This window comes from Agelaius phoeniceus, chromosome 3 (assembly GCF_051311805.1).
Source record: "Agelaius phoeniceus isolate bAgePho1 chromosome 3, bAgePho1.hap1, whole genome shotgun sequence".
In the NCBI taxonomy this organism is placed as follows: Eukaryota; Metazoa; Chordata; class Aves; order Passeriformes; family Icteridae; genus Agelaius; species Agelaius phoeniceus.
Window position 1 is genome coordinate 104953505 of NC_135267.1, and position 26477 is coordinate 104979981.

Sequence of the window (26477 nt, forward strand, 5' to 3'; positions counted from 1 at the left end):
CAGCATTTAATTTCTGTTCCTCTGGAGAAGGCTTTATGATTTATTTAGAAAAAATTAAATAAGCTTTAAAAGTATTTTATCTTTAATTGAAGGAAGATTAATCTATATCTTAATCCCCTCAGTTCTTTTATGCATAGCCATGGCAAGTGCTAACACTTGGAAAGTTTGTAAATAAAGCATAATTTTTACCCTGTAGTAGTTTATACAGAGATGACTATGGGTATCACATCTAAGCACTTTAAAAGTCTAATTCAAGACAACCCAGTGATCTTTCTGGCACTGGAAATGCATATAGAACTACAGGATAATTGGACTGAGGCACAAATATTCCCTTTATGTCTCAAGCCATAATGAACACAGTAACCCTATGAACTAACTGTAATTTTATTTTTCTTTGTTTCAGCTTCTTGCACAATGAATTCCATGAAGAGCATTAAACAGGGCACTTGCAGTGATGTATAAATTATAGGAGTCACTTCACCTCCTACTGCAATGTTATCTTGCTGCCAGATGCACCAGGAATACAGTGCAGTAATTCATGACAGGAAAAGAAAGCAAAACTTCTAGTAATGAGCATAAAACACTCACAAATCCATATTTCACAGCTCTGCCTGTTAGAAAAACAGGCATCAATGGTGGGACCAAACCTAAACCATCACAAGGTGGCTGAGAATACAGGGTTCTGAGCCATCTCATCTGTCCAGCATGCTGTCACAGAGAAGGGGACATGTGTGTAGGAAGAAGTTTGCATGTAAAGCCCCACACTGTTCTGCTCACAGGATTAAGCCTTCCCCAAAGCCATGACTACTCTCTAAGAGTCATCTGCAGCAGTGGCTTGTTCACTCTCTAGGCTAAACTGGTGCTTTGGAGATTTCTGGATGTCGCCAGTTGTTTTCTGCAATGCAATTAGTCTGGTCAATATATAGGAAAAATTAAAAACATGCTCAAAGATCAGTCCAGAAGCGCCTATCCTATTAGCCATTCTTTCCTAATAATATAGGAAAATAAATTACTTCATTTATCCCTCTGAATTAAGAATGAGGGTTAAGAAAGCTAACCAGCGCTACTAGCTACCATACCTGACTGAACTCTGTCCTTTTTATCCACAGAATGGAAAAGGAGAAGATCTGCCACCAATCAAACATTGCCCTGGGAAGTGGAAGCCAAAAACTGCCAAATCAGGAGATGAAGGAGAATTTTCTTTGATTGCAGCATGTGAAGTTCCACTGGTTGAAAGACACTTGTTTGAACCTGAAGAAAAAGCCCTCTTTCACTTTGGAGGTTACCTTCTGCTAAAATTCCCAATACCAGTGAATATACTGACTTTAAGACCACCAAAACCTCTACTTATCCCATTTCAGCTGGGGCTGTAAGAGAAGCTTTCAACCTAATTGTGAGCTTAAACCTCTTTTGAGTCACAAATTTGAGAAAGATTTAAAATTCATTTGCAGAAAAAGAACTGTTTGTGTGTTTGTCTAAAACTGTAAGACTTTTTTCCTGGTTGAGATTTCCCTGCCATTAAACTCAGTCATTTCACTTCATTTGACCCAGCTCAGACCTCTCTGCCTTTTGGAACATTTCAATAGCTACAGAAGTGGTTAGATAATAGCTAACAAATAAAATACCAGCCCAGAGTAACTGGAACAAATAAGCTGTGTAGCACAAATGCTCACTGAAACTCAGCAGAAATCAGAGCTCTATACAGAGCTCAGCACGGCTGGAACACCAGTCCTGATGTGAAGAATGGCAATTTGTCCACCTGCAGTTTTATAACTCCTCATGTAAAATCAGTAAATTGTCCCAGATTCTTTTTTTTTTTTTTTTTTTTGGATAGGTTACCACTAAATTTTATTGTAACTTGTCTACAAAATGAAAAAGGTTTTATTATGTCCTCCATAACATGAAGTTAAGGACATATAAACAGTTTTTTTATTATTATTGTTATTATCATCATCCTCAATATTCATGTTGTTGCTGGTATTTAGGGGAAGGTGGAGAGACTGTGAAAGCAATACTTGTTGCCTTACTACACGAAACATACTGCAAAAAAACTATGTTGACTAAGTTTTGCATGCTAATAAATTTGTTATGACTTCATCCAATTATGGCACATTTAGCAGTTTGTATACCACAATGAAATCTGCAATTATAATTTCTGTGACTTTATGTTCCAGACAAGATGATGGGATTGCTGCTCAGCAGCTCCTAATCGGGTTTACATTTTTATGTCCTATATGAAATTTGTGGCAAATTGCATCTTTCCATTTATTATTTAGCAGACAGGTGCACAGAAAGCAAAGCTGGTGGTGGCAGAGTGGGGCTTGTTAGCCACTACAAACTGCAACATATTTGCACTAGGAAAAAAGCCCTATTTTATGCATAAATCTCACTAATTAGTAAAATCTGGATAAGCAGTATTTTCTATGAGATATAGGCGTACCATATTCAAACTGTTTGTTGAATAGGCTCTCATTTGGAGCTGAGAACATTGCTTAGAAACAGGCATATTATGGCCAGTCATCACAGAAATATTGAGTTATGGCTCTGTTAATATAACTGCATGGGCTTTGGCCATCCCTTGTTTGAATTCTTGGTAGAAAAGTGTTGACCACACAGCCCTGAGCGCATCATCTCTTGCCATGAGATGGATTCCTTTGCTGAAGAATCCCAGACTACAGTCTCTGAAGTGAAAACACAAAAGTAAAACAGCCCTAATCATTGCATTTTCAGCCTCCTAGAATTACTTGTTAGAATGGGTAAGTTTCACCATCATTAGTGAGGACGTTGAGGAGTAGCTGTAGAGAAGCCAGTCTGGTTTGTGAAAAGGGTTAAGGGGAAAAAGCTGAACTGAACCATGGGGATATTTTAAATGGAGGGACATATCCTTCTGTATCTCCTACTCCAACTGAAAAGAAAAACAATCATCAGACTCACTGCCAACAGCACTGTGCTTCTCTCCTTGAATTCCAGCCTAGTGTTCGGAGCAGCTCAAATCCACATGGAGACTGCAGTATTATGGAGATTGAGCAATGCCTACCTGACTATTCATGGAAAAGGGTTATTCATAACAGTAAGTGACTAAGACTAAAACAGAGAGACTGATATGCCAGAAGTTACAACTTCAGTAACCCCTTTGGCTCAGGTATTTTCAAGTATGATAAAATGACAAGGCTGATGAAGGAAAATTAACAGCTTTTAAAAGTTGAGAGTGGGAGGATGAATGACATTTTGATGAGAAGAATGACACATAAAATGATCCAGACAATTGGGATTATGCAGAACATAATTCCTGTGCCAATCCAAAGTTTTTTTTTTAAAAAAAGCAGTAGCAGTTGGGATCTGACAAATGAAACAGTAAAACTGTTCTCAAATAAACAAAAATGAGGAGTGTAGCTATGTGATGAATGCTAAGATAAAACAGGAAAGCTGAACACCAGCATGTAAAGCTAATGAAAATTTCTTGCTGAAAAACTAACATTCACATCCCTTTCCTGAACCATAGCTTGGACAGAAAAAATAAGCTGTCAGAAAGTTTCATTTCACCTCTCCCATTCTTGCACCCACCAGCTAAATGACTCTGCACGGCTCAGGACTACCAAACATTGCAGCCTCAGAGCTCAAACTACCTCAGAGAAGAATTATTCTAAAATTTCATTGGCTTTCAGTGAGCTGTAAGCCTGAGAAAATATAAATACAGCTTTAATACCCAGGTGATTTGGAAAATTATTTAGAGCTATGTAACCAATATATTGCTTTAAAATTACCTTATAAAATAAAATAACACCCCCTTAAATGTCAATTTGTCTACTGAACAGCAGTGCCTGAGTTAACTACAGCAACTGGCATGAATGAGCTCAGAGTCATAAGAGCTACTGCACTGACTCATACTGGACAGGACAGTCTTGCTTAACTCAAGAATTTGTAAATGAGAATGAAGGTGCAGGAAAAACAAATATCCCTGAATATCTTGATCCAAATGTCTGAGACTTCTGTGAGTGAAATATCTCCCTAAGAGGTACAAAACTGTGTGAGTGTAACTGTTGCTGCTCAGTTTTAAGAACAATCATTCAATTTAATGGAATTTTGAAAATTACCCTGAAATCCTTTAATTGTAAAACAAAAGAAAATAATCCTGAAGTATCATCATCAGATCTGTAAATTGGTTCTTGGAAGGGCTCAAGTGCCATCCTGCAGGTCTGTCAGACACTAAGACAAGTCATATATGCCTTTACTTCAGTTTAAGTAAATAATTCTTGCATGTGGGTATCGAGTTTTGTGACTTAAAATAGGAACCATGCATTTGCATATGAAGAAAAATTTAATTTGTCTTAGGGCTATATAGACATTTCTCCTGCCCCAGATTTTGGCATCATACTAAGATGGCTCTTAGTTGCTATTTGCATGAATATATTAATCTAAAATTAAATTGATTTCTACTCAAGCTAAATATGTTACTGCACAATAAATAGATCTTAATTCTTTTACTATTAAGTGAAGTAGCAAGCACCAAAGATTACCAAATTACCTCAGACAACTAGCAGTGGGCGTGCTACCAAACAGCACAGAATTCAAGGGAATTCTGGGGAAAATTCTGAGGAAAACTGAGATATATCTATATGGCTGTTCACTCAGGAAATATAAAACCTAAACCAAACCAACAAAGAAGCAGAAATAATTCATTGGACTATCTAAGATTAGTTTAAAGCATAGGAAGTTTTGCAGTCCTTCACTTCAATGATAAACGTTGGGATTTTTAGAGATGGCACATAGTATTTAACTAAACCTAACTGAGGATAATTGAACCTTTGGAACAGATTGCCCACAGAAGTTGTGGGTGCTCCATCCCCTGAAGTGTCCAAGACCAAGCTGGATGGGGTTTTGAGCAACCAGGTCTAGTGGCAGGTGATCCTGCCCATGGCAGGGGTTTGGGACTAGATATAGTTAAAGACCTCTTCCAACCCAAGTTTTCCCATTATTTCACAGAGGAGAATTACTACCAAATCTCCACTATTCAGCAGAATAGGAAATACACGGCCAAAACACTGTCAATTTTTTGTTTCATGGCAAATACTAGAATATCAAAATATCTTGTTTCTGGTTACAACTAAAACATACACTCTGAATAGGCTTGTCTTGTCAAAAAAAAAAAAAAAAGAAATTTGAGACTGTTGTAGACTATGTCTTCAGGCTTTATCTATCTACACAAAATTTCATGCCACTAACAGAAGTAAAAATAAATTCAACCCTATCTTCCAGTGCATGAAGGCAGCCTATAAGAAAAATGGAGAGGGACTTTTTACAGGACCTGACAGGACATAGAGAAATGGATTCAAACTGAAGTACGCTAGGTTTAGATTAGATATTAGGAAAGAATTCTTCCCTGTGAGGGTGGTGAGGCATTGGAACAGGTTTGCCAGAGAAGCTGTGGATGTCCCATCCATGGAAGTGTTCAGGGCCAGGTTGGATGGAGTTTTGAGCAACCTGGTCTAGTGAAAAGTGTCCTTGACCACATCAGGAAGATTGGAACTAGATGGTCTTTAAGGTCCCTTCCAACCCAGGCCATTCTATGATTCCATGACATAACGACATTTTCAATATGATATGTTTATCTTATTGAGGGCAATGCTTGAGGCACAAACAATAGCAATACCTTCCTGCTAAATGAAGCTGCACTTTCTTTATCACTACACAGCTGCAGAGGCCCTAGAATGCCCTTCCTAGTCCAGCCTCAGGTCCTCAGCCAAGCCATAACTTTGCTCAGAACATGACATGTGCTCCCATCTGATGTCTTGGAGCTGGCTCTTCCTCTCTGCTATCACCCCCACGTGTAGAAAGGGCCCAATTCAACCTCTCCTTGCCATGCACAAAAGGACTGTCCTGCTAGCTGGGTCTCTGGGCACTGGGGCATGCAAATATGAAAGAAAAGAAAGTAATAAAAAAAGTTGACTAACCTAACCCACCTGAGCTCGGCTCACAGGGATCGATGTCCTCATCATCGCTAGGACATTCAGCCGAGGCCACCAGGATGTCATCTGAAGTCTGCAAAGAAAATAAGAGTCAAATAGATGTACTTGAATTGGCTGAACATGTTGTAAGTTTCTCACCAGCACGTCTTCTTCTTTTTTTTTCTTTTATTTTTGGAATTTATGCAAGGCCCAGAGCATTTCAGACTTAAAGTGTAATGGTGCAGTGACACTCTCCAACTCTGTATTAATGGGACTTTGCTTTTCAATTTGCACTTGTCAGGATTTAGAATTGCATTAGATATCCAGTGTGGGTACTTACACATTTTAATTTTTTTTTTTTTTTTTTTTTTTTTGTAATAAGGACAGAAAGTAGAAGGACAGAATATGTATATTGAGGCTGCTGGTCTTCCCTCTTTATCTCCAATATCTCTACTATGATATTACTGAGAACACTGAAGGCATTAAAATACAAGTCAAAATAATGAACTGCCTGCAGTGCAGCTGTTAAAATTATTATAAATGTGGTGATGTTTTCTCCATTAACTGCACTTGCTTTCTCAGATGTAGAGTCAAAGAAAAAGGAATAGAAGCAAACATATCTCTCACTGAGCTGAAAACTATTTAATGAAAAGAAACTCAAGGAATGAAAACAATAATAAATGCATATATGCTAGAAATTATTATGGTATTTTCTTAAATAAGTGAAAACCTCTTATTTTCTTAAATAAGTGAAGCACAGCATGAGTGCTATGATTAGGTACCAGAGCCAAAATGCATTTGGACAATTTTTTGTATAAAGAAATTATATAGATCAAGACAAAGGAGACAAACCAGTGGATGTATGGTAAAACAGACCACAAAAGTTCAAAAATGAACAGGGGAATTCCTATCTACTGCTTCTTACAGTGCAAGAACAAGGAGATATTCAATGAAACACTGAGACAATCAATCAGTCAACATGAAGAAATGAATATCTTTTCAAGCCACCTCTGAGAACAGTCATTTAGAAATGTGATAAGAACGTCTACAGTAATTCAGGGAAATAATAGGAGGGAAATATAAACTGTCATGCACCTGGCCATTACTGAAGAAATTACCAAAGAGGTTAGGAAGATGCTTTTCCTATGGTTGAGGCGTTTCATAACTGTCCATTTCAAACTTCTGTTCACCTCACTGAAGGAAGTACATGGAGAGAATAAAATACTACATCATATTCAAACAAGAGGCTCAGGATGTAGCAGGCAAAAAGCCATTCTTGGATTCATGTATGATAAATATGCCAACAGCCCATTTCAGTGAATGCAAAACTTTCTTCCTTTATCTCTCCATGGGCATAGAGGAGGGACATAAAATGCATGAAAGTTTTCCTTCATCAGTTTAAATCTGAAGATGTAAAAATTTTATAGCTGTGCAGCAGGGCCAAAGGCTAAGCAATGCTGTTTATCATTATTATTCTAACCAGAGTTTTAAAGCGAAGCATATTACAGTAATGGGCTTTACTTTGTCATGCTTCAAGAATATTAATGAATATAAGCTTTCAGCACTTCTCTGAAGCAGGAAAGTGATACAGGAATACATTCATTAATATGTGAGGCATAACAAAGAAAAGCCCATAATAATAATAATAATAATAATATATTTTAGAGGTAAAAGACTGAGGCATAACGGAATGAAGTAACTTGCTGAAGGTAATCAAAAAGGCTATAGAAAACAGCTATGTTTGGATGCCATAATCACAAAAATTATCTTTTCTTATAGCTGAGAAAATGTGTAGCTAGAGGAAACAACTGTAAACCTGAAATACTGCCAAAATTGGGTGGCAGATTTGCAAGATTTAAAAAACACAAAACACCCCAAAAAAAGCTTTCTAGTTGTCCTTCATTTCTACCACGTAGAAAACCAAAGTTGGAACAAAAGCCAACTACAAACACCTTCTTGAATTTCCAATGTCCATTTCTTTTCCCCAGATGACAACCATTAAAGCTTGAAAACCAGTAGCTTGGTCTCTTTGAGAAAAATTACCTATTTTTTTTCATATAAAAAAAATAACCAAGTAACCAACAAAGCCTGCCCATAAGAAAATATCTCTGTACTGTAAACCCCACAACCATTAGATATAAAAACATAAGTACATAAAGTACCATGCATCTTCCGAAGAGTTTCAACTTGGTAAGTGAAGCAGCAGGTTCAAATTTTTCCTTTTGCCCACAACACTGGACAAGACAATAATTTTATGACCTGTAGCCAGAATTCTGAATATTTATCAATAGATCACTGAGGAGCCTGAGGAGCTCTACACAAATACCATTAAACAGAGAGGATCACATGCATACCCAACAGTGACATCAAGAAATGGTCTCAGACCTAATGGTCTGACTGGAATTTTGATGAGGGGTGCTTTGGCCCTTGTACAGATGAGTCACTCTTGTAACCTGAGTGACCCAAGAAGAAATGATCAGACAGATTTATGGGATTATTGCACTGTTTCTGATTACTCTTGATATAGGACAGCATGGTAAGACTTTAGGTAATTCTACTTCTTTGTACAATTTGTGGTACGTTCAAAATTCTGGTAATTCAAAATCACCAGAAAAATAATGCACTTAAAGTATTTTCATGTCTGAGGGATACTTTGCTCAGCTACTTATAAGAGAACATCAAAACTGTCTTCATAAAGTGACACTAATTCCAATCTATAGAAAGAGTATTCATCCTTCTACAAGAAGAAAGGGTTGTTCTTGAATGATAAAAATGCATGCATATTATGGGTACAGAAATGAATAATACCTTAAATAAATGCAAATATAGAATGTTGAGAAAGACTTCATTAATGTCTCAGCGTATTAAAAGAAGTAATGTGTGTTTCAAAGTCAAGACTTGGTATAAAACTCATTTTCTTGCAAGCAATAATCAAGTATCAGTAGCTGAATAAGAAGCAAAGTGATAAGATGATGTGAAAAGTGTTTTTCTTCAGAAAAATATCTGAAGAAGAATTCGAGTTTTAGTACCAATTAAAGGACGTGTCACAACCTGCCCCTATTCACCCTTTTCCCCAAATCCAAACAGCCCTTTGCTGCTACTCATTCATATTTTCAGAGAAAAGGGCAAAGGAGCTGTGAAAGGCAGGTGAGCTAGCACTGACCAAACTACAAATGAAAGCTATTGGTCTGCCTGACAGAATTCAAAATGGGATTCAGAATTAGCTAAAACACTAGAGAATATAGAGAATACATAAATTAAACACTGTGGGCCAGTTACTTTCTGGAGTTATTTCTGCAGAAGAGCTCTAATTGATGCGAATTTACCTGAAGAGAGAGCAGAATTTAGACCTGAGAGTGTCAGACAGACATGGGGTGCAGATCAATAATGCAAGATAAATTAATGTGTTTTACTGAGTTGACATTATCTTTTCCTCATGCTTTTTAATTTGGATGGGAAGATTTAAAACAAATCAGTTCTCCTAAGTGAATTGCCATTGTTGCTAGCATTATGGCTAATTTACAGGACACTGCTTCAAGCATTCTCATTAATCAAGGATTTAAAAGTCAGTGGAAAATCCCTTGTTTACAGTGAGTGCCTAATAGGATAACATCCAACTGGTATCATCAACATACACGATTGGATTAGAATGTGTCTTGGGTGGGTTGTTCAAATTCATTTAAAAGGTGATACTCCAGTTGTAAGAAATTTTAAAAATAATTAAAATAGCAGGTGTGCAGTGTAAAAAGTCAGGCAGAATTTCTTTTAATTGCTTCTTCTTTTCTTTGTGCATTTTCAGAGATTTTTCAGATTCAATTTGCAGCTATGACTGTAGGATTTAAAATGCAGTCCACTGTAAAATGTGGATTCTCAGAAAGTTGGACATCTGTACACATATCAAAAAAAGCTTACCATTAACATGGCAATGAAAAAATGGAGCCAAAAAATTCCCAAATTTAGTAAAACTAGAATTCATTGCAGAATGTTGGTTCTGACAAATATTCAGGGGTGTGGCCCCTGCAGGAATAGGTCTTGCTTACATCAGCTACGTCTGCTTGCAAAAATAAAGAAATTGGGATTTGTCTCTCAGCCAAGAGACAGTTTAAAATACCACCAATCTGCCACCTTGCCTGAGGAAGGAAATGGTGACTATTTCAAGAAAGCTTCTGGCCAGATGAAAAAATGATGCTGTAGTCATGGCTTAAATGCAGTGACAATCTGTAGCTATGGATAAATATCAAGCTGCCTCAAAGGTTACTATCCCTGGTTCAAAACTAGTACCAAAAAATGTCTGTGCCCTTCTAATAGTGATCTCTGAATGCTATGTCATTAAAAGAAATAATTGGAAATGAATAAACAATACAGGAAAGTAATTTTTTATTATTACTCATTTTTTTGCATGACTGAGATTAAATACACACCAACTTACTCCGTTTTTATGTATGAAGTCTACTATACCTGAGGGTATGAGAGAAATATGACCTAAAAATTAAATCAGCAATCTGGGCTGTGCATTCATTAACAGTATAATGGATCCTGCATATTTTCTGCTGTAGTATGGCACCAGCTCTCCTTTAAATCATAGCACCCTACAGCTACTCTGAATATAGTTTATTCCTTTCTTGTTCAATAATATACTTTATCCAATGAGAACTGCAAGCAAATCCAAATTACACAATAGCTAAAAACTAGCAGTCCTAAATTATTATATGAATTATAAGCAGCACAACCCCTTATGACTACTCTTTAAATTATTTCAGATGAGAACTTCAGCTGCGTAACTCAGAATTACTCTTATTTATTTGTACAGCTCTGGTGCTGAATGCCAGCAGAGACCAGTGCTGTTGTGCCTGGTGCCAAAGGCAGCTGGAAAGCAAAGGTTCTGCTCTGAGGAGCTTTGAGATTGACTTTGGACAGCAAATGAGTGGGAGAGGGAGCAGAGGATGAGAAGGGTCAGGTGAGGATGCTACTGAGAGGCGCTGGCAGTTACACAGCGGGTCTGATCTAGCACATTTCCCAAAATTATGCTCCCATAGAGCAGGAAGGAAGGTCAGAAAGAAAGCAGGCACGGGAAAGCCAGGCAGGAGCCTGTGGCTGGCCAAGGAGGTGCTGGGAACAGATGGTGCCTGGTGAGCACTGCCGAGGCTGCGGAGCCTCTCCGAGGAAACTCCGCCTGTTTGGAGGCTCTGGTGAGTGTGGAGATGAGGACAGGCAGGGTGGCACACACACAGGCAGGCAGCATCCATGGATAGGACCGAGGGCATGGCCAAGGCAGGGGAAGATGGAGCATGGTTTTTTGGGAGGGGAACTAACAAAGGAAGTGAAAAATTATTGGTGAGGTCACAAGAGCAAAGGAGACAAGGTGGCAAAAGGACACAAGGGAGGTGATATCAAGAGATGCGATTATGTGAAGACTAATGGGTAAGAATCCAATGACTGTTAGCAAATGACTGTCTGAAAACATACTTTCAGATGTAGACAAGGAAATTAAACCTCTCATTCTCCTTTTCCCCTTTTCTATAATGCTTAATTATCGTCTCTGCTTGCTTCATTTTTCCTCCTGAAAACAAAGCTTATTAGAATAATTGCGATTTATTTCAGAGAGAATCAGCTACAAGTGATTTTTAAACATAAAGATCTGCTTCAATTTGGCAAAAGCCTATGTAGCTACAACCACTGTATAAAGAAAGGTTTTGGATAACCAACAGATAAACTCTACTGTCTTCCTCATTAGCTTTGGCAAACTTTCCTTGAAAAACATGGTTCATGCAACACCTACATAATGGAACTCAGAGCAGTCCTTTTTGTACTTTTGTACTGCACACATTAATTTCTGATGCAGAAAGGGAATTTCCCAAAAACTAATCCCTTGCATATATTCCTTTTCCCCCGTTTTTCCCCTTTAAATGGACAAATAAAGTAACCTACATCAATGGGAGTGCTGGCAGAAACCAACACGGTATGAAACATCACAAAAGACTTCATGTGGAAAAACTCAGATTTCATCTTTCCAGGATGGGATTAACTGCACAATCTTCTAGCCGAGACTGCATAATTTGAATTTAATTCTCGGTGTAAGAAGCAGATCTTCGTGACTGGTCCTTGAGACACTTGTGGAAAGAAACTCGAATATGTCACATTAATCAGGTGTACTCCTCATCTGGTGTTAATAACCTGCCACTGCATGAGGCAGTTTGCAGGGAGAGAGGCAATAGTGATGTAACAGTAATATCAGCTCTAGATGATTTGCTGTTTAGACAACTGCCTGGAACATTTTATTTAACCTGCTATAGGTCAAACAAGTACATGGGCATCAATTGCTGCTCGTCCACCCACATCCAAAAAGTACTTTCTCAGCACTGTGCTGCTGAAAAACGTTATTTCTGGACATGGGTATTAAAATGCAAATATTTCAAGCACATGCACAATATTTATTAAATCTTTTGCTAACTGCTGACATGTTATTACCCTGTAATGTGAAAATACAGTAACTGAAAATCGAAACACTTTCTCAAAACTGGCTGTGATCTAATTAATACTACCATGTTATTTCTTGAATTGTCAGTGTTTGACGCTGGGAGAAAGCAAAAGCCCTGATTAATAAGTTCCTCACACAGGAGAAAAAAAAAAGAAAAGAAACCTTGAGGATATAGCAACCAAATAAAATAAGGCCTTTCAGTCAGTGGAATGAGTGCTGTAGAAATTAAACTCAGAGGTGTAGGTGAAAAGCTCAAGATGATGCCTCAGATACCCTGCAGGGCACCTTCAGCCTCTGTCCCCAAATCCCAGCAGTGAGGGGAACACACCTGCTCCACACAGCAAAACGGAGTCACCTCAATTCTAGCCTCCACCTCTCCACATACAGACACTTTATCTTTCCCACAATAACCACAATAACCTTAAAATCCATGGTATTCATTCCATGCAGAAAGACTTTTGTATTATTTCTCCAGCCGCCCTCCTCCACACAAACATCTAAATTCTCATGGGCAAAATTGCCACAAATAATGGGAATATATTTGAGAAACGGATTTATAGTAAAATAATGTCAACAAAACTGTGTGCCTTTAAGCTCGGAATTTGAATTTAATTGCCTTTGTCAGAGTCACTCATCTCATCTGTAAAGAAGCAGAAGCAGAGCTGAGAGATCCACATGCTGGCAAAGGTACAACATTTTACCTGGACAGCCAGGCAGCACTCTGCACTAATCTTCAAAAATTAAAGTGTTACTAATTAAAAAATAAGAAAATAATCCAAACATTTTCTTAGGTCATGTTCCTTACCTCCTGCAACATATGGATTAAGTTAGTTTCACAGATGTAGACCAAAAGCAATTTCTATATTAATTTTATTTAAAAATATCACATTTCTTGTCCCCTTTTGAAACTTTTTGGATTTGATGCCTAGAAAATGATCCCATTGTTTTTCTTCTGTGTTTCTCTCCCAGCTGGGTAACAAATGAAAATGCACGCATCTCCAATAATACATTTTTCCCTGGCCACTCTTCCATATTTAAAGGCTTTACAAGGAGATACTTAATAGAACATTCAGTGTTTAACAACATGGGCACTTTGGACTTCTCTTCTTGAAACAAGCTGATCCTGCACTAGCTGTGGCTCTTGGAAGCAGAGCAAGCAGCAGCCACACAGAGTACCAAGAATGGGAGAAGGAGTTTTATTTTTTTGAGGTAATTTGATATTTGCATCAAGGAACGACTGGTATTTACCATGAATGTTGGACTAATGCTCAAAGCAGTGCTGGCTGCAATCAAGAGTGAGTTGTCCATCTCCCACACCCATCACATCAAGGCCAACTCATGCCATAACCCCCTGAGCACGAGGAGTCATGTCAGCATCATGAATATCTTTGCATTGATTAAGGCCTAAATTTGTTGTGCAGTGCCAGATGAACAGACCAGGGTTTGATTTCCTTTCCAAAAAAACCAGTTTGGCGTTGTCTTGCTTCTGACTGGTTCAGGAATATAGGTACAGTAAAAAGACAAAACTGCTTCTATCTGACAGCATTGGGGATGGCTGGCTGGGAATGAGCAAGGAATGAGCTCTCTACCATGGGTTCCCTGTTCCCTTTGCTCCACCTTGCCCTCTCCCTCCCTCCTGCAGTGGGGCTGATGGAAGCAGGAGCTCACTCCCTGCTCTCAGGGCCCTTGGGAACTGCTGGCTGACCCCTCAGCTTGGTCTGACCCAGAGCCCAGAGCAATCCACATGAAGACACAGGCACAACTAGCCCAAAGCTAATTTTTCTCTCATGCTCGATCAAAAAAAAAAAACAAACCAAAAAACCACAGATGGAGAGATGTGGCACAAAACTGGATTTTATCTCTTGAAAGCAGGCACTGCTATGCAACATGCCAGTTACCAAAACCATGGGCACCTAATTGCATAATGCCTATTATTTATACTGTGCCATTTGTGAAAGCTGTCATGGCTGCTTGGATGAAGAACAAATGAGTCACTGCCTTACTCCTTTCTCATCTAACTTTTAGATTCACAGTGGTGTAACATTTCTGGTTCCAGAAATAGTTTTGTTGGCTGATTTTCATTCTGCAATTACAAATAGTTCTGCCATGGATCATACTGATCAGAAGAAGCTGTGCTACTTTTCAACTTACCTGTTTCACCCTTATTTCCCCCAGGTAATGAAAATAGGTTGAAAACAAGAGACAGATAATCTGTGAGTTCTTTAAAAGTCTCTTGTGCTTTCTTTCCAAGATCCTTTCCAGAACATCCATATTCCTCTCTCATAAACACCATAGCTCATTCCAGAGCAAGAACAACAAAAATACACTTTGATTTTTGCTTTGTTTTTACATTTGCACTGAGCCTAAAATATATGGAATAGAATGTGGTTGATGAAATGCAATCCTATTATTTTCTCCTAGGCGAGAAAATTATTTTGCCTCTAAGTACGAGGAAAATGTTTCTGGGCATTATGCTTTTATTTTCTGCTATCATTTTATTTTTAGCCATCTCTTTTGCTGAAGTAAACATTTTGGTCTCCATTAATTCTGAACTCACAAAACACAGAGGAGACAGTTTTGTATTAACTCAGAGAGAGACTCTGCTTATTAAATGGCAACATTACAACAGTGATAGCAAATCTTTTAATTTATATCCCTGTATTACCAATCACATGTACAGAGATTGTCGAATTTTTGGAATATGACTCTTGCTGCATTTGTATTTATCTCAGAAAACTCAGGCATAGCATTATTAAAGCCTTCAAAATTGAGAATTTGAGTTTTTGTCAGGGAAGTGGGGTTGCTTTTAATTGACCATTGAGCTGCCAGTGTAGCCTTTTTTGTTGTTGTTGTGAAGCTTTGGGTTTTTTTGCAATTTAATCACAAGTTTTAGGACCATTCTTAGCAAAACTTTAGTAAGTCAGAGAAATGACTGAAATCAACATTGGACACTTTTAAGACTCAGCTGGGCTGGTTGATCCTTGAAGTCTCTTTCAACCTGGTATTCTGTAATTCTATGGTTCACTGAGTTATGACAATATACAGCAAAGTTAGAAAGGCACTAACTATGCACTGCACTTCCATCTTTTTTTTACAGTTACAGTACTGCCAGTTTTACTCACTGTGAGTCTCCCTGACTGTTAAATTGTGTCACACAAGAACATCTTGGTCTACTGATATCCATGGGAATTTTTTTACAAGTCTCAAAAGAGGGGAAGGCAAGGAAAGCCCTTCAGAAGGAATAATTTCTGAAACTCACATGGAGTCTCTGTTCTCACTTAGCATGTCTTCAGGGTGGAAAAAGCTTTCTTAACTTGTCAGCAACTGCTTAAACTACTAGACTGCTTTTTAGCCATTTAGGTAAACCAGCCATCTCATCTTGCTCCAGAGACAAGTGAGAGATTGAGACAATAGAGGAGACATGGGGTGTTCTATTCAACACTGACCTACGCATACCATCTTCATCAAGTTCATTTGAGCACATCTCAGGCTCAAGGCAAATTATTTTAAGTCAGTCAGATCAGGAAAGAATCTGCTAATATCCCTCTCTCAAGTCCAGTTTTCCTCTACTGAAGGAAAATGGGCCCCAGTCCAACTGCCAACACTGTCCCTCCTCAAGTTTTACAATAAAGAATAAATCTAAACTTCAGGGTCCAAGAGGGCACACTGTTCCTCCCCAGATATTAGATCCTTTGCCACATTTTATCCCTAATTATCACCAGTTTTCACATATTTACCCAGAGCAGGGAAAGCAAAACTGAATCTGTTTTCTGCACTAATCTCTCTTTGAAGCACAGCCTTTTTCAAATGTAAAGCGCTCAGTTCTACTGCTAAAAAATCCCCACATTTCCTTATCTTAATGTTTTAATTAAAAAAACTCAGACAGTAATGGCAGGACCAGGGAATATACTGAGGAAATAACCTACTAGTTCTGCTGAGATGAGAAATGTTCTACAGAGGAGCTGCATTCTGCAAGTACAACTTGGTAATACTAACAAGAATTAGTTAGCTACACATGCTCTGGAAAAAGACAATGCCTAATTGCCTTTCAATTAAAACATGTTTCATTAAAGCCACTGTTTTAGAGATACTATTAATTACACAGTTTCTGAAACTGTACATTTATCACAGAGGTGTTTGGGTTTGTTAATGATGCTTTTATTTCATAAGAGCAGTCAAAATTCAGGTGAGAAACACACTCCAGGAAAGCAGCAGGCTTTGCACAGCTGGGAGATGCTCCAGGTGATTGCTGTGATATTATTTACAAGCAGATGTTATTTATAACCAAATTGTTGACCAGGGACCTCCTTTTTCATCACATGTGTGGAAATCTGTGCAGGTTAAGAAAAACTGCGTCTCGCACAGGAGGTAGTTGGGTTTGGGACCTAAAAATATGGTCCTGCTTTAAAGGATAAGTAGTGGCCTTCCAGTACCAAAGAGAGGAGCTGAGGCCTGGAAGACACTTTCTGTCCAGCTGTCCATACTGCTGCTGATGGCATTTGGGTGGTGTGGAGGAATAGGCTAGACTTGAGTAGGAAGGAGAGAAAAATCAGGCTCAGAACAATGGCAAGATGGGATACTGAGATGAAGGGCCAGGAAAATGTGAAAAGTAACTGAGGTAAGCTGTTGGAGGATTTGGGAGGAGAAATGAAATTGTGCTCCGGCTGTAAGTCTGGAGGAACACAGACCATTACAAAGGGAAGAGAGGATGAGGGGAAAAAGAGCTACAGTAAATCAGCAAAGTGGCACATGGAGAGCCATGGAGAACTGTGGGTGGGGGAAGTTTGGGATAAGGACAAAGCATGCTGGACCAGTTGTTGGAATTATTACAGATTGGAAAAATTACAGACTTGTAGCCATTGGGGCCGGCACCAAGATTTCAGCTTTCCTTTCACTGTCAATCATAATCTGCTAATCACTCTAGCAAAGACTTCAATTTTCCAGCAGATGTCTGGCCCACTGGGATCCATCATTTAAAAGACATAAGTGTAAGGCAGAGATCTGCCAGGTGAATCCACAGGCTCCAGAGTCCATTTCAGGGTGTCAGTTCTGTGGTGCATAGCAGAACAGGTTTCTGGTGTTTGTTTTGAAAGGAACTCGGAAAACCACGATACAAAACATTTGATTTGGAAAATTTTAAGTGTGAAAGGGAATGAACACCCAGCAATTAAGAGATGCCAGAACTCAAGTCTGACACAAAGCCTTAATTCACATGGCTTATGTCTGCACAATCTGATGCCATCTTAAATAAAATGCTGGTACAGATTAATAATAACACATTTGAATGTCAGCTGGTGTAAAGCCACACAGCTCTAGAGAAACAAAATGTTCACACTTCAGTTGTGCATCTGGCCCAAAATTTCTTGTGATATTGTTTAAAACTGAGAGCCCAAGCCCATAGGGAATTATCTTAAACTTGAGTATGCCTAAGGCTACGTACTAATCGCTGTTCTTACTGCAGCATGGCACGCTTCTGAGTCATACTGCAAAGACAGGTTTGCTGTGAGGTAATCAAAAAAAAATATAAGTTAAAATTATTAAGTCACATAAAGTCTGGATTTTTGACCTTCATTATTACATTATGTGCAATAGCTAGGAATATGGCAGAGAATTTAAAAGAGGATTCTCATTTAAAATGAGAAATTAACCATCTATGCACACCCCAATTATTCTGTATGGCACTGTATTTTAACAAGGTCTTCCCATTTCCTGGCAGGAACCTATCAGTTATCTGTTAAAATTGCTTTTCATAACACCTTATAGCTGTTGAAATACAGGAAGGAAAATACAAATACAAAAGCAAGGAAATTTCATTTGACTGGAGTGCAAACAGCAAGATAGTGTAAGATTCCTCTTTAAAGTAAAAAGAATTTCATAAGATCCAGGCTCAAACTCTGATGGATGCCTAGAAGTTCTTGCTGTTGCAACTAAAACATTCAGCTGACTCCCTAAATAGGCCTGCTATGTCAGGAAAGGCTATAATTAAACTCCCTGAGTCTGTCACTCTTGTCTATACTGGAATGTTACACTGTGATATAAATGAATTTAATTAAAACTGGTATAACTCCCAGGTGCATAAATTTTGCTGGGAAAAGACCCAATGTTTTGTGCCTAGCTTTGGAGGGCAGGGAAGGCACCTCCAGCCAGCCCATGGGTTTGCTCAGAGCATGCAGAGGGGGAGGTGGAGCTGCATGGGTTCATCTGTCCCCGTGTTCTGGCAGCAGTGGGATGTGTCAGACCCTTCACGGGAACAAGCTGTTACACTCACACTCAAATCTCACTGTGTCTGACTGCAGAGCAAACTCCACTACACTGCAGCTCCTCAGATTTTGCTCTCCTGCCTCTCACAGCCATGCTCTGCTGTCAGGAGAGCAAACTGTGCAACCAAAACGATGCAGGCAAGCGTGTGAGAGAATCTGAATTCCATCAGACCATTGCAGGCCTTCACTCCCTGGGTGCTACACCATGAGATACCCAGGCAGTTTGTCACTGTTGGCATGCCCTGGGTTCCTCCTGTTGGACAGCAGTCCAAGGGTCACATTCCAGCCTACACTCAAGTCTCTTAAGCTTTTATGAGTCTAAGAAAACTTCAATACTGTCTCCTTTCAGCATTGCAGCACAGCACCTTCATACCCAAAGGTGGTTTTTTTTCTGCTTTCCCCCCTTTTTTAAACATCTTTACAACAACATGCAATCACTAGACTCCCCAGATATCTTAGATTACCCAGATTCCTTAGATCTGAAAAAAGCTATAAAACTACCTTCGCACATTGCCTGTTATTGATTTCTCCTGTCTTTAGTATTCTATGGTCTCGTGCAAGGGACTCAACCTCCTCCTCCCCTGCTGTTCTCCTGAGGTCTGTCCTTTGGAGCATGGGACCTCTCTCTTCTCCCTAATATCTCTGCAAAATCTATTTTTTATAACCTCTGCTCACCTTTGTGTCCCTGCTGAAAGATTTCTAATTAGCCTGCTCGGATGATCGAAGTCCTCTGCTGCCCTCAGTGCTCTCCCTTTTGCAGTCATTGTTCAGACTCCACTGCACCAGTCCGAGAGCCTGGCTGAAATTATTTCATCTGTTGCTCTCTGATCATCATAATGATAATGGAGTAACAGTCTTCACTTAATGTTACCCATGTATCATGAACTTTATTATCTGTAATAACGCTTCAACTCCAAGGGACAGATTTTGAGCTGCTTGGAAGGGAGGAGGGCACAGGAGCTGCCTGCAAAGCAGTGTTCCACTCCTCTCCTCCTAGATCAGCTATCAGAAAAGAAGTCCTCAGGCACATGTGAACATTTTTCACTATGGCACCAAACAGGCAAATACTCCTTGGCTGCTCTGCTGTGCAGCCTTTGCCATTCAGGGCAGCCTTGCTAGTTTTATCCAGCACCACAAAGCAAGAACTGGGATTCAGAATCTGGCCAAAAAACACTGCATAAATTCAAGTTGCATTAGTAGGGTCTCTGAAGGATGCTGGTGTGTGCAAAACCCTGCTTTCAGTGCTGTAGGTCAAAGATTTCCTAATGTGCAGAAACACAACCTGTATCACAATGTGCAGCAATTTGAAATGAAAGAAATAATAACTCTGGAACCTTATTTTGATTGATTTCTACAGAACATAAATGGAGCATCTAAGCACTCAGGTGAAGAAAAGAAAAAACTCCACAAATTAAGTGAGACTGCCCACAGTGAATTTCTCCACCTGATCACACCAATTTGCAGAGATTCATTGTATGGAAGGAGCCACATAATGCTGAATTTCATGATGAATGGACACTATGACAGCAAATGATTTCCTCTAATGTTCCATTATGCTTCTCAACATTTGAAATTTAATTACTTGAAGAAAAAAAATTAAAAAGGCAAAAGCCATCAATAGCCTCACCGTTACAGTGCATTTTCAACTTGAGAAGGTATTTTGTTTCACCATAAAGAAAACTTCATGTGCAAACCCAAGGGAGGCAGATCTCAGACATTATGACAATGTTGCTATAGCAATTATTTGTGGGAACGTGCATTGGTGGCAGCTCAGCTCTCAAACCTACTGCTCAGCTCATGCATGCTGTTCTTAACCAGAATATAAACTGCCTGGTGCTCATTGTATCCTAATAAGATTTGTAAATTGCTTACAGTGATGTACTTCCAACAACTAGGAATGGAAGAATAGTTTTGTTACTAACACTTAATCATGCTCAGAAAAACCCTTTATATCTGTGCATTCAGTTAGATATTCCAACTGCTCTTTCTGAGAAGGCAAAGTCATATAAATATAGTTTAAAAGCAATCAATTACATTTCCTGAATTATTGTGCATAATATATTATTCAAATGGGGTCGGCTTTGAATAGTGGTTATTTAAGATCAGGTTAATATTTGGAAGCAAAGGAAGGAAAAGTTGTATTGAGGCAAAATTTTATAACGATTCAGCATAAACAAAGGGTGTGAAAATGCAATGTTCCAGTATTCTCAAAATCCCAAGCAGCAGATAAAGCAGAAATATCTGAATCACCCTTGCTTGTATTTAGTCCATTTAATAATACTTCACTGCTCAGCTAAACTAAATTTTCCCGGATATATTCATTAAAAATAAATGCAATCATGCGACACTTGTGATATTAATGGGCAGCTTCAGGCCTGAAATCAAAACCATATGTTGGAAGGGTTGAGGTCTGAAGCTAGTTCAGTTTTGTACAGCAATCTATGAACATAAAAGTCACAGACAATGGACAAACTACCTCTGCAGACCAGACTCTTTGGGGTGCTCGAGTCATATACTTAGCCAGCTACAAGCACTTTCTTCAACCTACTGTACTTTAATCCCCAATTAACTTTATTAATTGATCTTATACTTTAAAACTGCATCAGCAGCCAGAAGAGGATGGGTCCTAGGAGGGCGTGATGCTTAATTTCACAATGAAGACTTTGGTAATGAAAGATCCATCATGCTACAAACTGAATGCCCTACATAAAACAAGGCCACAGAGGAGCTGGCCGTGTTCTGCTTCCCCAAATGACAGCCTCTCACTAAACTCCACCAGATACACAGTGAGGCAGTTCCTTCAGACTTCCTCCCCAGTATCTGCAGCCTATCAACTTAGCATACACATATTTCAGCATGTCTTAATATTTTGCTTCAGCACACTGAAACGTTGCAGCCTCCCTCTTTGTTCTTTGCAGCCTTCCGTAGCAACGGCTGAATTAAAGTAGCTCTGGAATATCTACTTAAGCAAATTATTCTCAGATATTTGGGAGGCTGAAAATCCTAGCAAAAAACCCTGTGCCTGAGTATTTTTGGAGCAAAGCAATCACTTATCTTTTAGCTTTTTTTTTTTTTCTGGAAATAAAATGCACCAGCCCTTTTCAACACTAGAAAGTCATACTTAACCTCATCCATCAATAAGTGTAGTAGGCTAGTAACTCCCTGTTGTATTTTTAAAGGTAATAGAGCAAAGGCATTTTCTAAAACACACTTGACACATGCTAATGCTCAGTCTGGAAGTACCTACTCAGTTTTCAGAGCATACATGCTGTCCTGTTAACCCCTAGCACTTTTTAATAAATTTTTTTTCTTTTTCAGAACTCCAGACAATAAAACAAGTGGCAACTGATTTCAATAATCAGCAAGTGTGTATAGAGCTGCTCTTTAATTTCCCTACCCCATTCTCCACATTACAAAGAGATGAGGAGAAGATGAGGTTAACCTTTAAAAGTAAAGTTCTTTTAATGAGCGACAAACATGGACACCTACAATCCCAGAGGCTTTACTGGCTGGGGAAAACATGTCTAGAAAACTCATCTGTAACTCCCACCCTGTAATATGGGGGCACACTCTCACACCAAATGATTCTTTCTTCTTTTGCAGTCTTGAAACTCGTCTCCTATTTTCTTTATTAGTCACAATGCCAGGTGGCTGTAGTGCTGTGGACCCAAGCAAAAGCCTGCTGGGATGTCCTCTCCTTTCCTACCATTTGCTTGCAAACACACAAAATCTCCAAATGCCCCCCAGTCCTAGCTTTTTAAACCAACACAGAACTCAGGAAATCTCTGTTTCTGTAATGGCAATGGGAAATACACATTTTCCATTAGATGGCTGCTATTTTCCTAATTCATATGGGGTTTAGCACTGGAAAAGCAAAGGAAATGAAAGCCTTCCCTGCAGTCTTAAATCCTTTTCTGATTATGGATTTCCTTCAGGAGAAATTACCACCTAGGTGTGCATAGCTCTGCACTTGTAGCTTTATGCAACAGCTTCCACTTAAAATAGCAGGACAAAAAGCAAATGGCTCCTTCCTCCTGAAATCTTCTGCGCCCATGGCTCAGTTTTGATTGAGCAACACCAAGATGGCTTTACATGGAAAGCACCTCAAGGAAAAGGCAGGCACCCACCCACCATGAAGAAAGGGGTGGCTGGCAGTCTCCAAGCTGTCAGTCAGGGAAGAGTGAGCATTTTGCTTCCTACAACAGGACAGGGGGCCCAGCCAGCAGCTCCCACTTGCCAGTGGGCAGGAAGCAGAGCCCCACCAGCCCACTGCCCCTACTGCTGTCTCTGCTCCACGAGAGGCTGCTCCCCCAGCCCAACAGGGAGCAGCAAATGCTGGCAGACGGGGTGTTTCCACTCATTCTGCTCTGAAAGCTAAATGTGCCATTATAACATGATGCTAATAGCTAAATCTCAGCTGTATGTGCCAATTTGTGCTTGAGGAAGGCTGTTCTCCCCTGCACCAACTTAATGGGAGCAGACTGAGTGAGTGTTAAGGTTTTCATGCGCAAGGAAAATGCACATACAGCAAATGCCAGCAGCGCACGATGCTGCAGAGCAGGAGTTCTGGAAATGCTGGAGCAAAGCCTCCAACAGGGGATCATAATCCTCAAATACTGACTTGGAGGTGGCAGGCTTCTCTCCACGGCATATGCAGTTATGGTGAGCATTTGCAATATTTATTCTCCATTAAACATGTAGTGTAAGTATCAATAAAGATTGTTTGTCTTCTTTTACTGCCAATCTGACCTCGCTGTTAATAAAGGTAAGGAATAGCTTTTTTCATCAATATGGGAACACATGTAGATTGATATTTATCACTACATGGCCTGCTTGGAGCCCTTCTAGTTTTCTTTGAAGGATCACAAATTATTCACAACACTGCGGGGTTTCTTCAGTGATAACATCTGATACATTTTATATAACATCCTTGTTTTTGTATCTGATATCAAACCCTATAAACCACATCATTTTATGGGGAACCTGAAATTGGATTCCTCTGCAACAGAACATTTCCTCCCTTGACTGTCTGCAGCACTTTATAAAATATTTATTGCTAGGATGCCTAAAAATACACATAGCCCAGCACAGCTTTAAGATGGAGAACTATTTAGCAGTCATAGACTAGATTTCATACCACAGGGTTCTTATTAGGCATAGTTGCCTAGAAATCACACTTATTTTCTGAAACACGACTATAAAATATTTTCATTTCATATGAATAATTCAGCTCCCTGAACAGACAAAATTATATAATTTTTTTACTTCTTCAAGGTTCCACGGCAAAAACTGTGGTCCAAAAAATATTCAGAGACCCAGGTGAACAAGCTTGTGTGTTTCTGTCTATTTATCTTTTATTTGAGAACAAATTTAATTACTCTTTGCCTGACACACATCACATATTTCTGGTCAAGCTTCAGCATGAAATGCAGAGATGCTGTTTTGGGCCAGGCATCCCCCAGAGTGATTCATGGGATGCTGAAAATTCCCTGGGCTTGGCTGCTTGCATATAAATCAGCCAGGGTTCTTCTCCGTAATGCAAATGGCAAGGCAGCCCTCTTTCCTGGCAAATTAAAGCAGTGACAAACACTTTCTCAGCACTACTCAGAGAGGCATGAATTCTCCAGGGAAACACAGCACAGTGCTTTGCACCAGCTCTGGAGAAAGGCAGAGACACACAGAGCCACTGTCCCACCCCACCATCAGTGTCAGTGCGACCCCTGACAAAACTACACTCATTGGGGCTGTTTCAAGGGAAGCACCAAGAAATCCACCACTACTCCCACACATTCTGGTCTAGGTGGATGTCCCAGTTGCAGATGGTGATCAAGAGCCAGGACTTTGACACCATGATGTAGGGGAGAGGGCACTGGCAGAGCTGCAACCCTTTGCTAGCAAGAGAGGGGTCACTACAATTCCCAGTTTTTATGGATGTTGGAGGGTTCAACTGTAAAAGAAAACCCTTACCTTTCCACTGTTGTACCATATTTGTGTTTTTAAAAGAGTGAATTCCAGTATGATACACTAATCCCCTCCCAGCACTCAGGTTTTTCACTCTCAGTGGGGTTTGTGTGAATGCACCGAGGTACCAGCTGTTACTGCATCCATGCTGCAGGAGGCTGGGCCTGGCTCTCCACCCTTTCTCAGGATACTTCCCAGAAAACCTGTTCCCTGTGCTAAGGACATGCCTTGACATCACACAACACACCCAACCCCAGCAGGCCTGCCATTAATTCACTACAATATTTTATTCACAGGCACATATGTTGCAGCATATTTCACCATGTTCAAGGGACCCTAAAAGCCCATTGTCCACTCTCTGTAGGTATAGAAGGCATCCATCTTGCTCAAAACAACAGCTTTGCTTTCCCCAAAGCAGTGGAATTGAATACAACTGAGAATTTCTGTTTGATGAGTATAGCAATCTTAATTGAGATTTAATGTTTACTTTACCAGGCTAAGCACAGAGCAAACGCCAGAGAAATTATTGGGGAAAAAAAAAAGAAAAAAAAAAAAGACAAGACTAATTAACAGTGGCTGAAACTTGCTTGGTTCAAACAATACCCTGCCCAAATGATGAGGTTTGCCTGCACAGAAAAGGCTTAGCCTTGCAGATAAAACGTTGAACCCACAAGTGCCCTTTTATTTTCCAGCACCTGAACCAGTAATTAAAAGAGAATTCTTTAAAAGAAAGCATAATCTTACCTGCAGACAAGCAAAAGACTAAATATTTAATTCTTTTGTACAGAGTGAAGTGGGAAATGGGCAGAATGAGCATGTGTGTGTTTGGGGGAGATTCTGTTTAATCCCTGCAGTTCATAATGCTTAGAGAGATACAATCACTATTTCATAGCTGCTTCACATAGGTGTCTGCTTTATGACTCTAAGCCACATTAAAATATCAATTCTAAGACTGATGAATAGTTACATTCAACTACAGACCCTCAGAGTTTGCCCTGCCTTTCCCACATCAAGAAGGATCTAGTTCTGGAGATGCCATGCCCTGCAAGCAATGGTTTTCACCTTCCCACTTTCACTTGCAAAGAACTATACACATTTAGAAGCTCTAGAGATTCAGGGAACTCATTACACCTGTCCCAAGTCCAAGCACTTAGATCAGCTCCCCTCCCACTTATGCATCCTTATGCTTTGCAAAATAAAATCAAGTTACAGCTCCCTGCTTCTTTTTCCACAGGCAGACACCCATGACCTCCAAGAGCCTTCCTTTTAGCTCCTCCTGCTCTGCCTGATGTGGTGAGGGAGCCACTTTAGCCTGGAGAAGCAAGAGCTGCAATGCTTCAGTGCACAGCTGAGAGCTGGGGCTGGTACTGGGAATACCCAAGAGAAAAACATCCCTTTAGTGACAGCAGCAGCTGCTCAGCATTAAAACACAGAACCACGCAAGCAACAAATAGCCCTAATTGCTCTAGATAAGAAAATTATCTGCAAAGTGGAATGACAGAATCTCTGAAGTACATGAACAGAACCTTATCAGACATGGTACCACATTTTCTTAAGCAATCGGGACCTCCTCTGAGGACTCGTTCTCTTTCTCATGGTGATTGCTCTACTTTTCTTTTTCCCAGAGTTTTTAGCTACTGGGGATGATAAAAGAGGATTAATGACTGATTTTAATGTCATGTAACACTGGTAACATACATATAATGCAGTAATTATATAAGCAACTGTCTCTATAATCACTCTTCAAGGAATCACTATCTACAAATCTGCCACTTTGGCTTTAATACTACAGCCCTAACCTGTCAAAATCACATTGGATTTTCATTACAATAC

At 39.5% G+C, this 26477-nt stretch overlaps 1 protein-coding gene across 39 annotated transcripts in view; it reads right to left on the reverse strand.

The window, feature by feature from the left end:
* The window catches only part of NRXN1 (neurexin 1), a 681323-nt gene that overhangs the window by 13210 nt on the left and 641636 nt on the right, over positions 1-26477 (reverse strand). For 26 of the 39 annotated variants that reach the window (XM_077176064.1, XM_077176060.1, XM_077176056.1 and 23 more), the window contains one exon: positions 5952-6039. In XM_077176064.1, the coding sequence (XP_077032179.1) occupies positions 5952-6039 (88 nt within the window). The remainder of the gene's footprint in view (positions 1-5951; positions 6040-26477) is intronic. The other 13 variants (XM_077176054.1, XM_077176077.1, XM_077176065.1 and 10 more) reach the window with 1 other exon arrangement.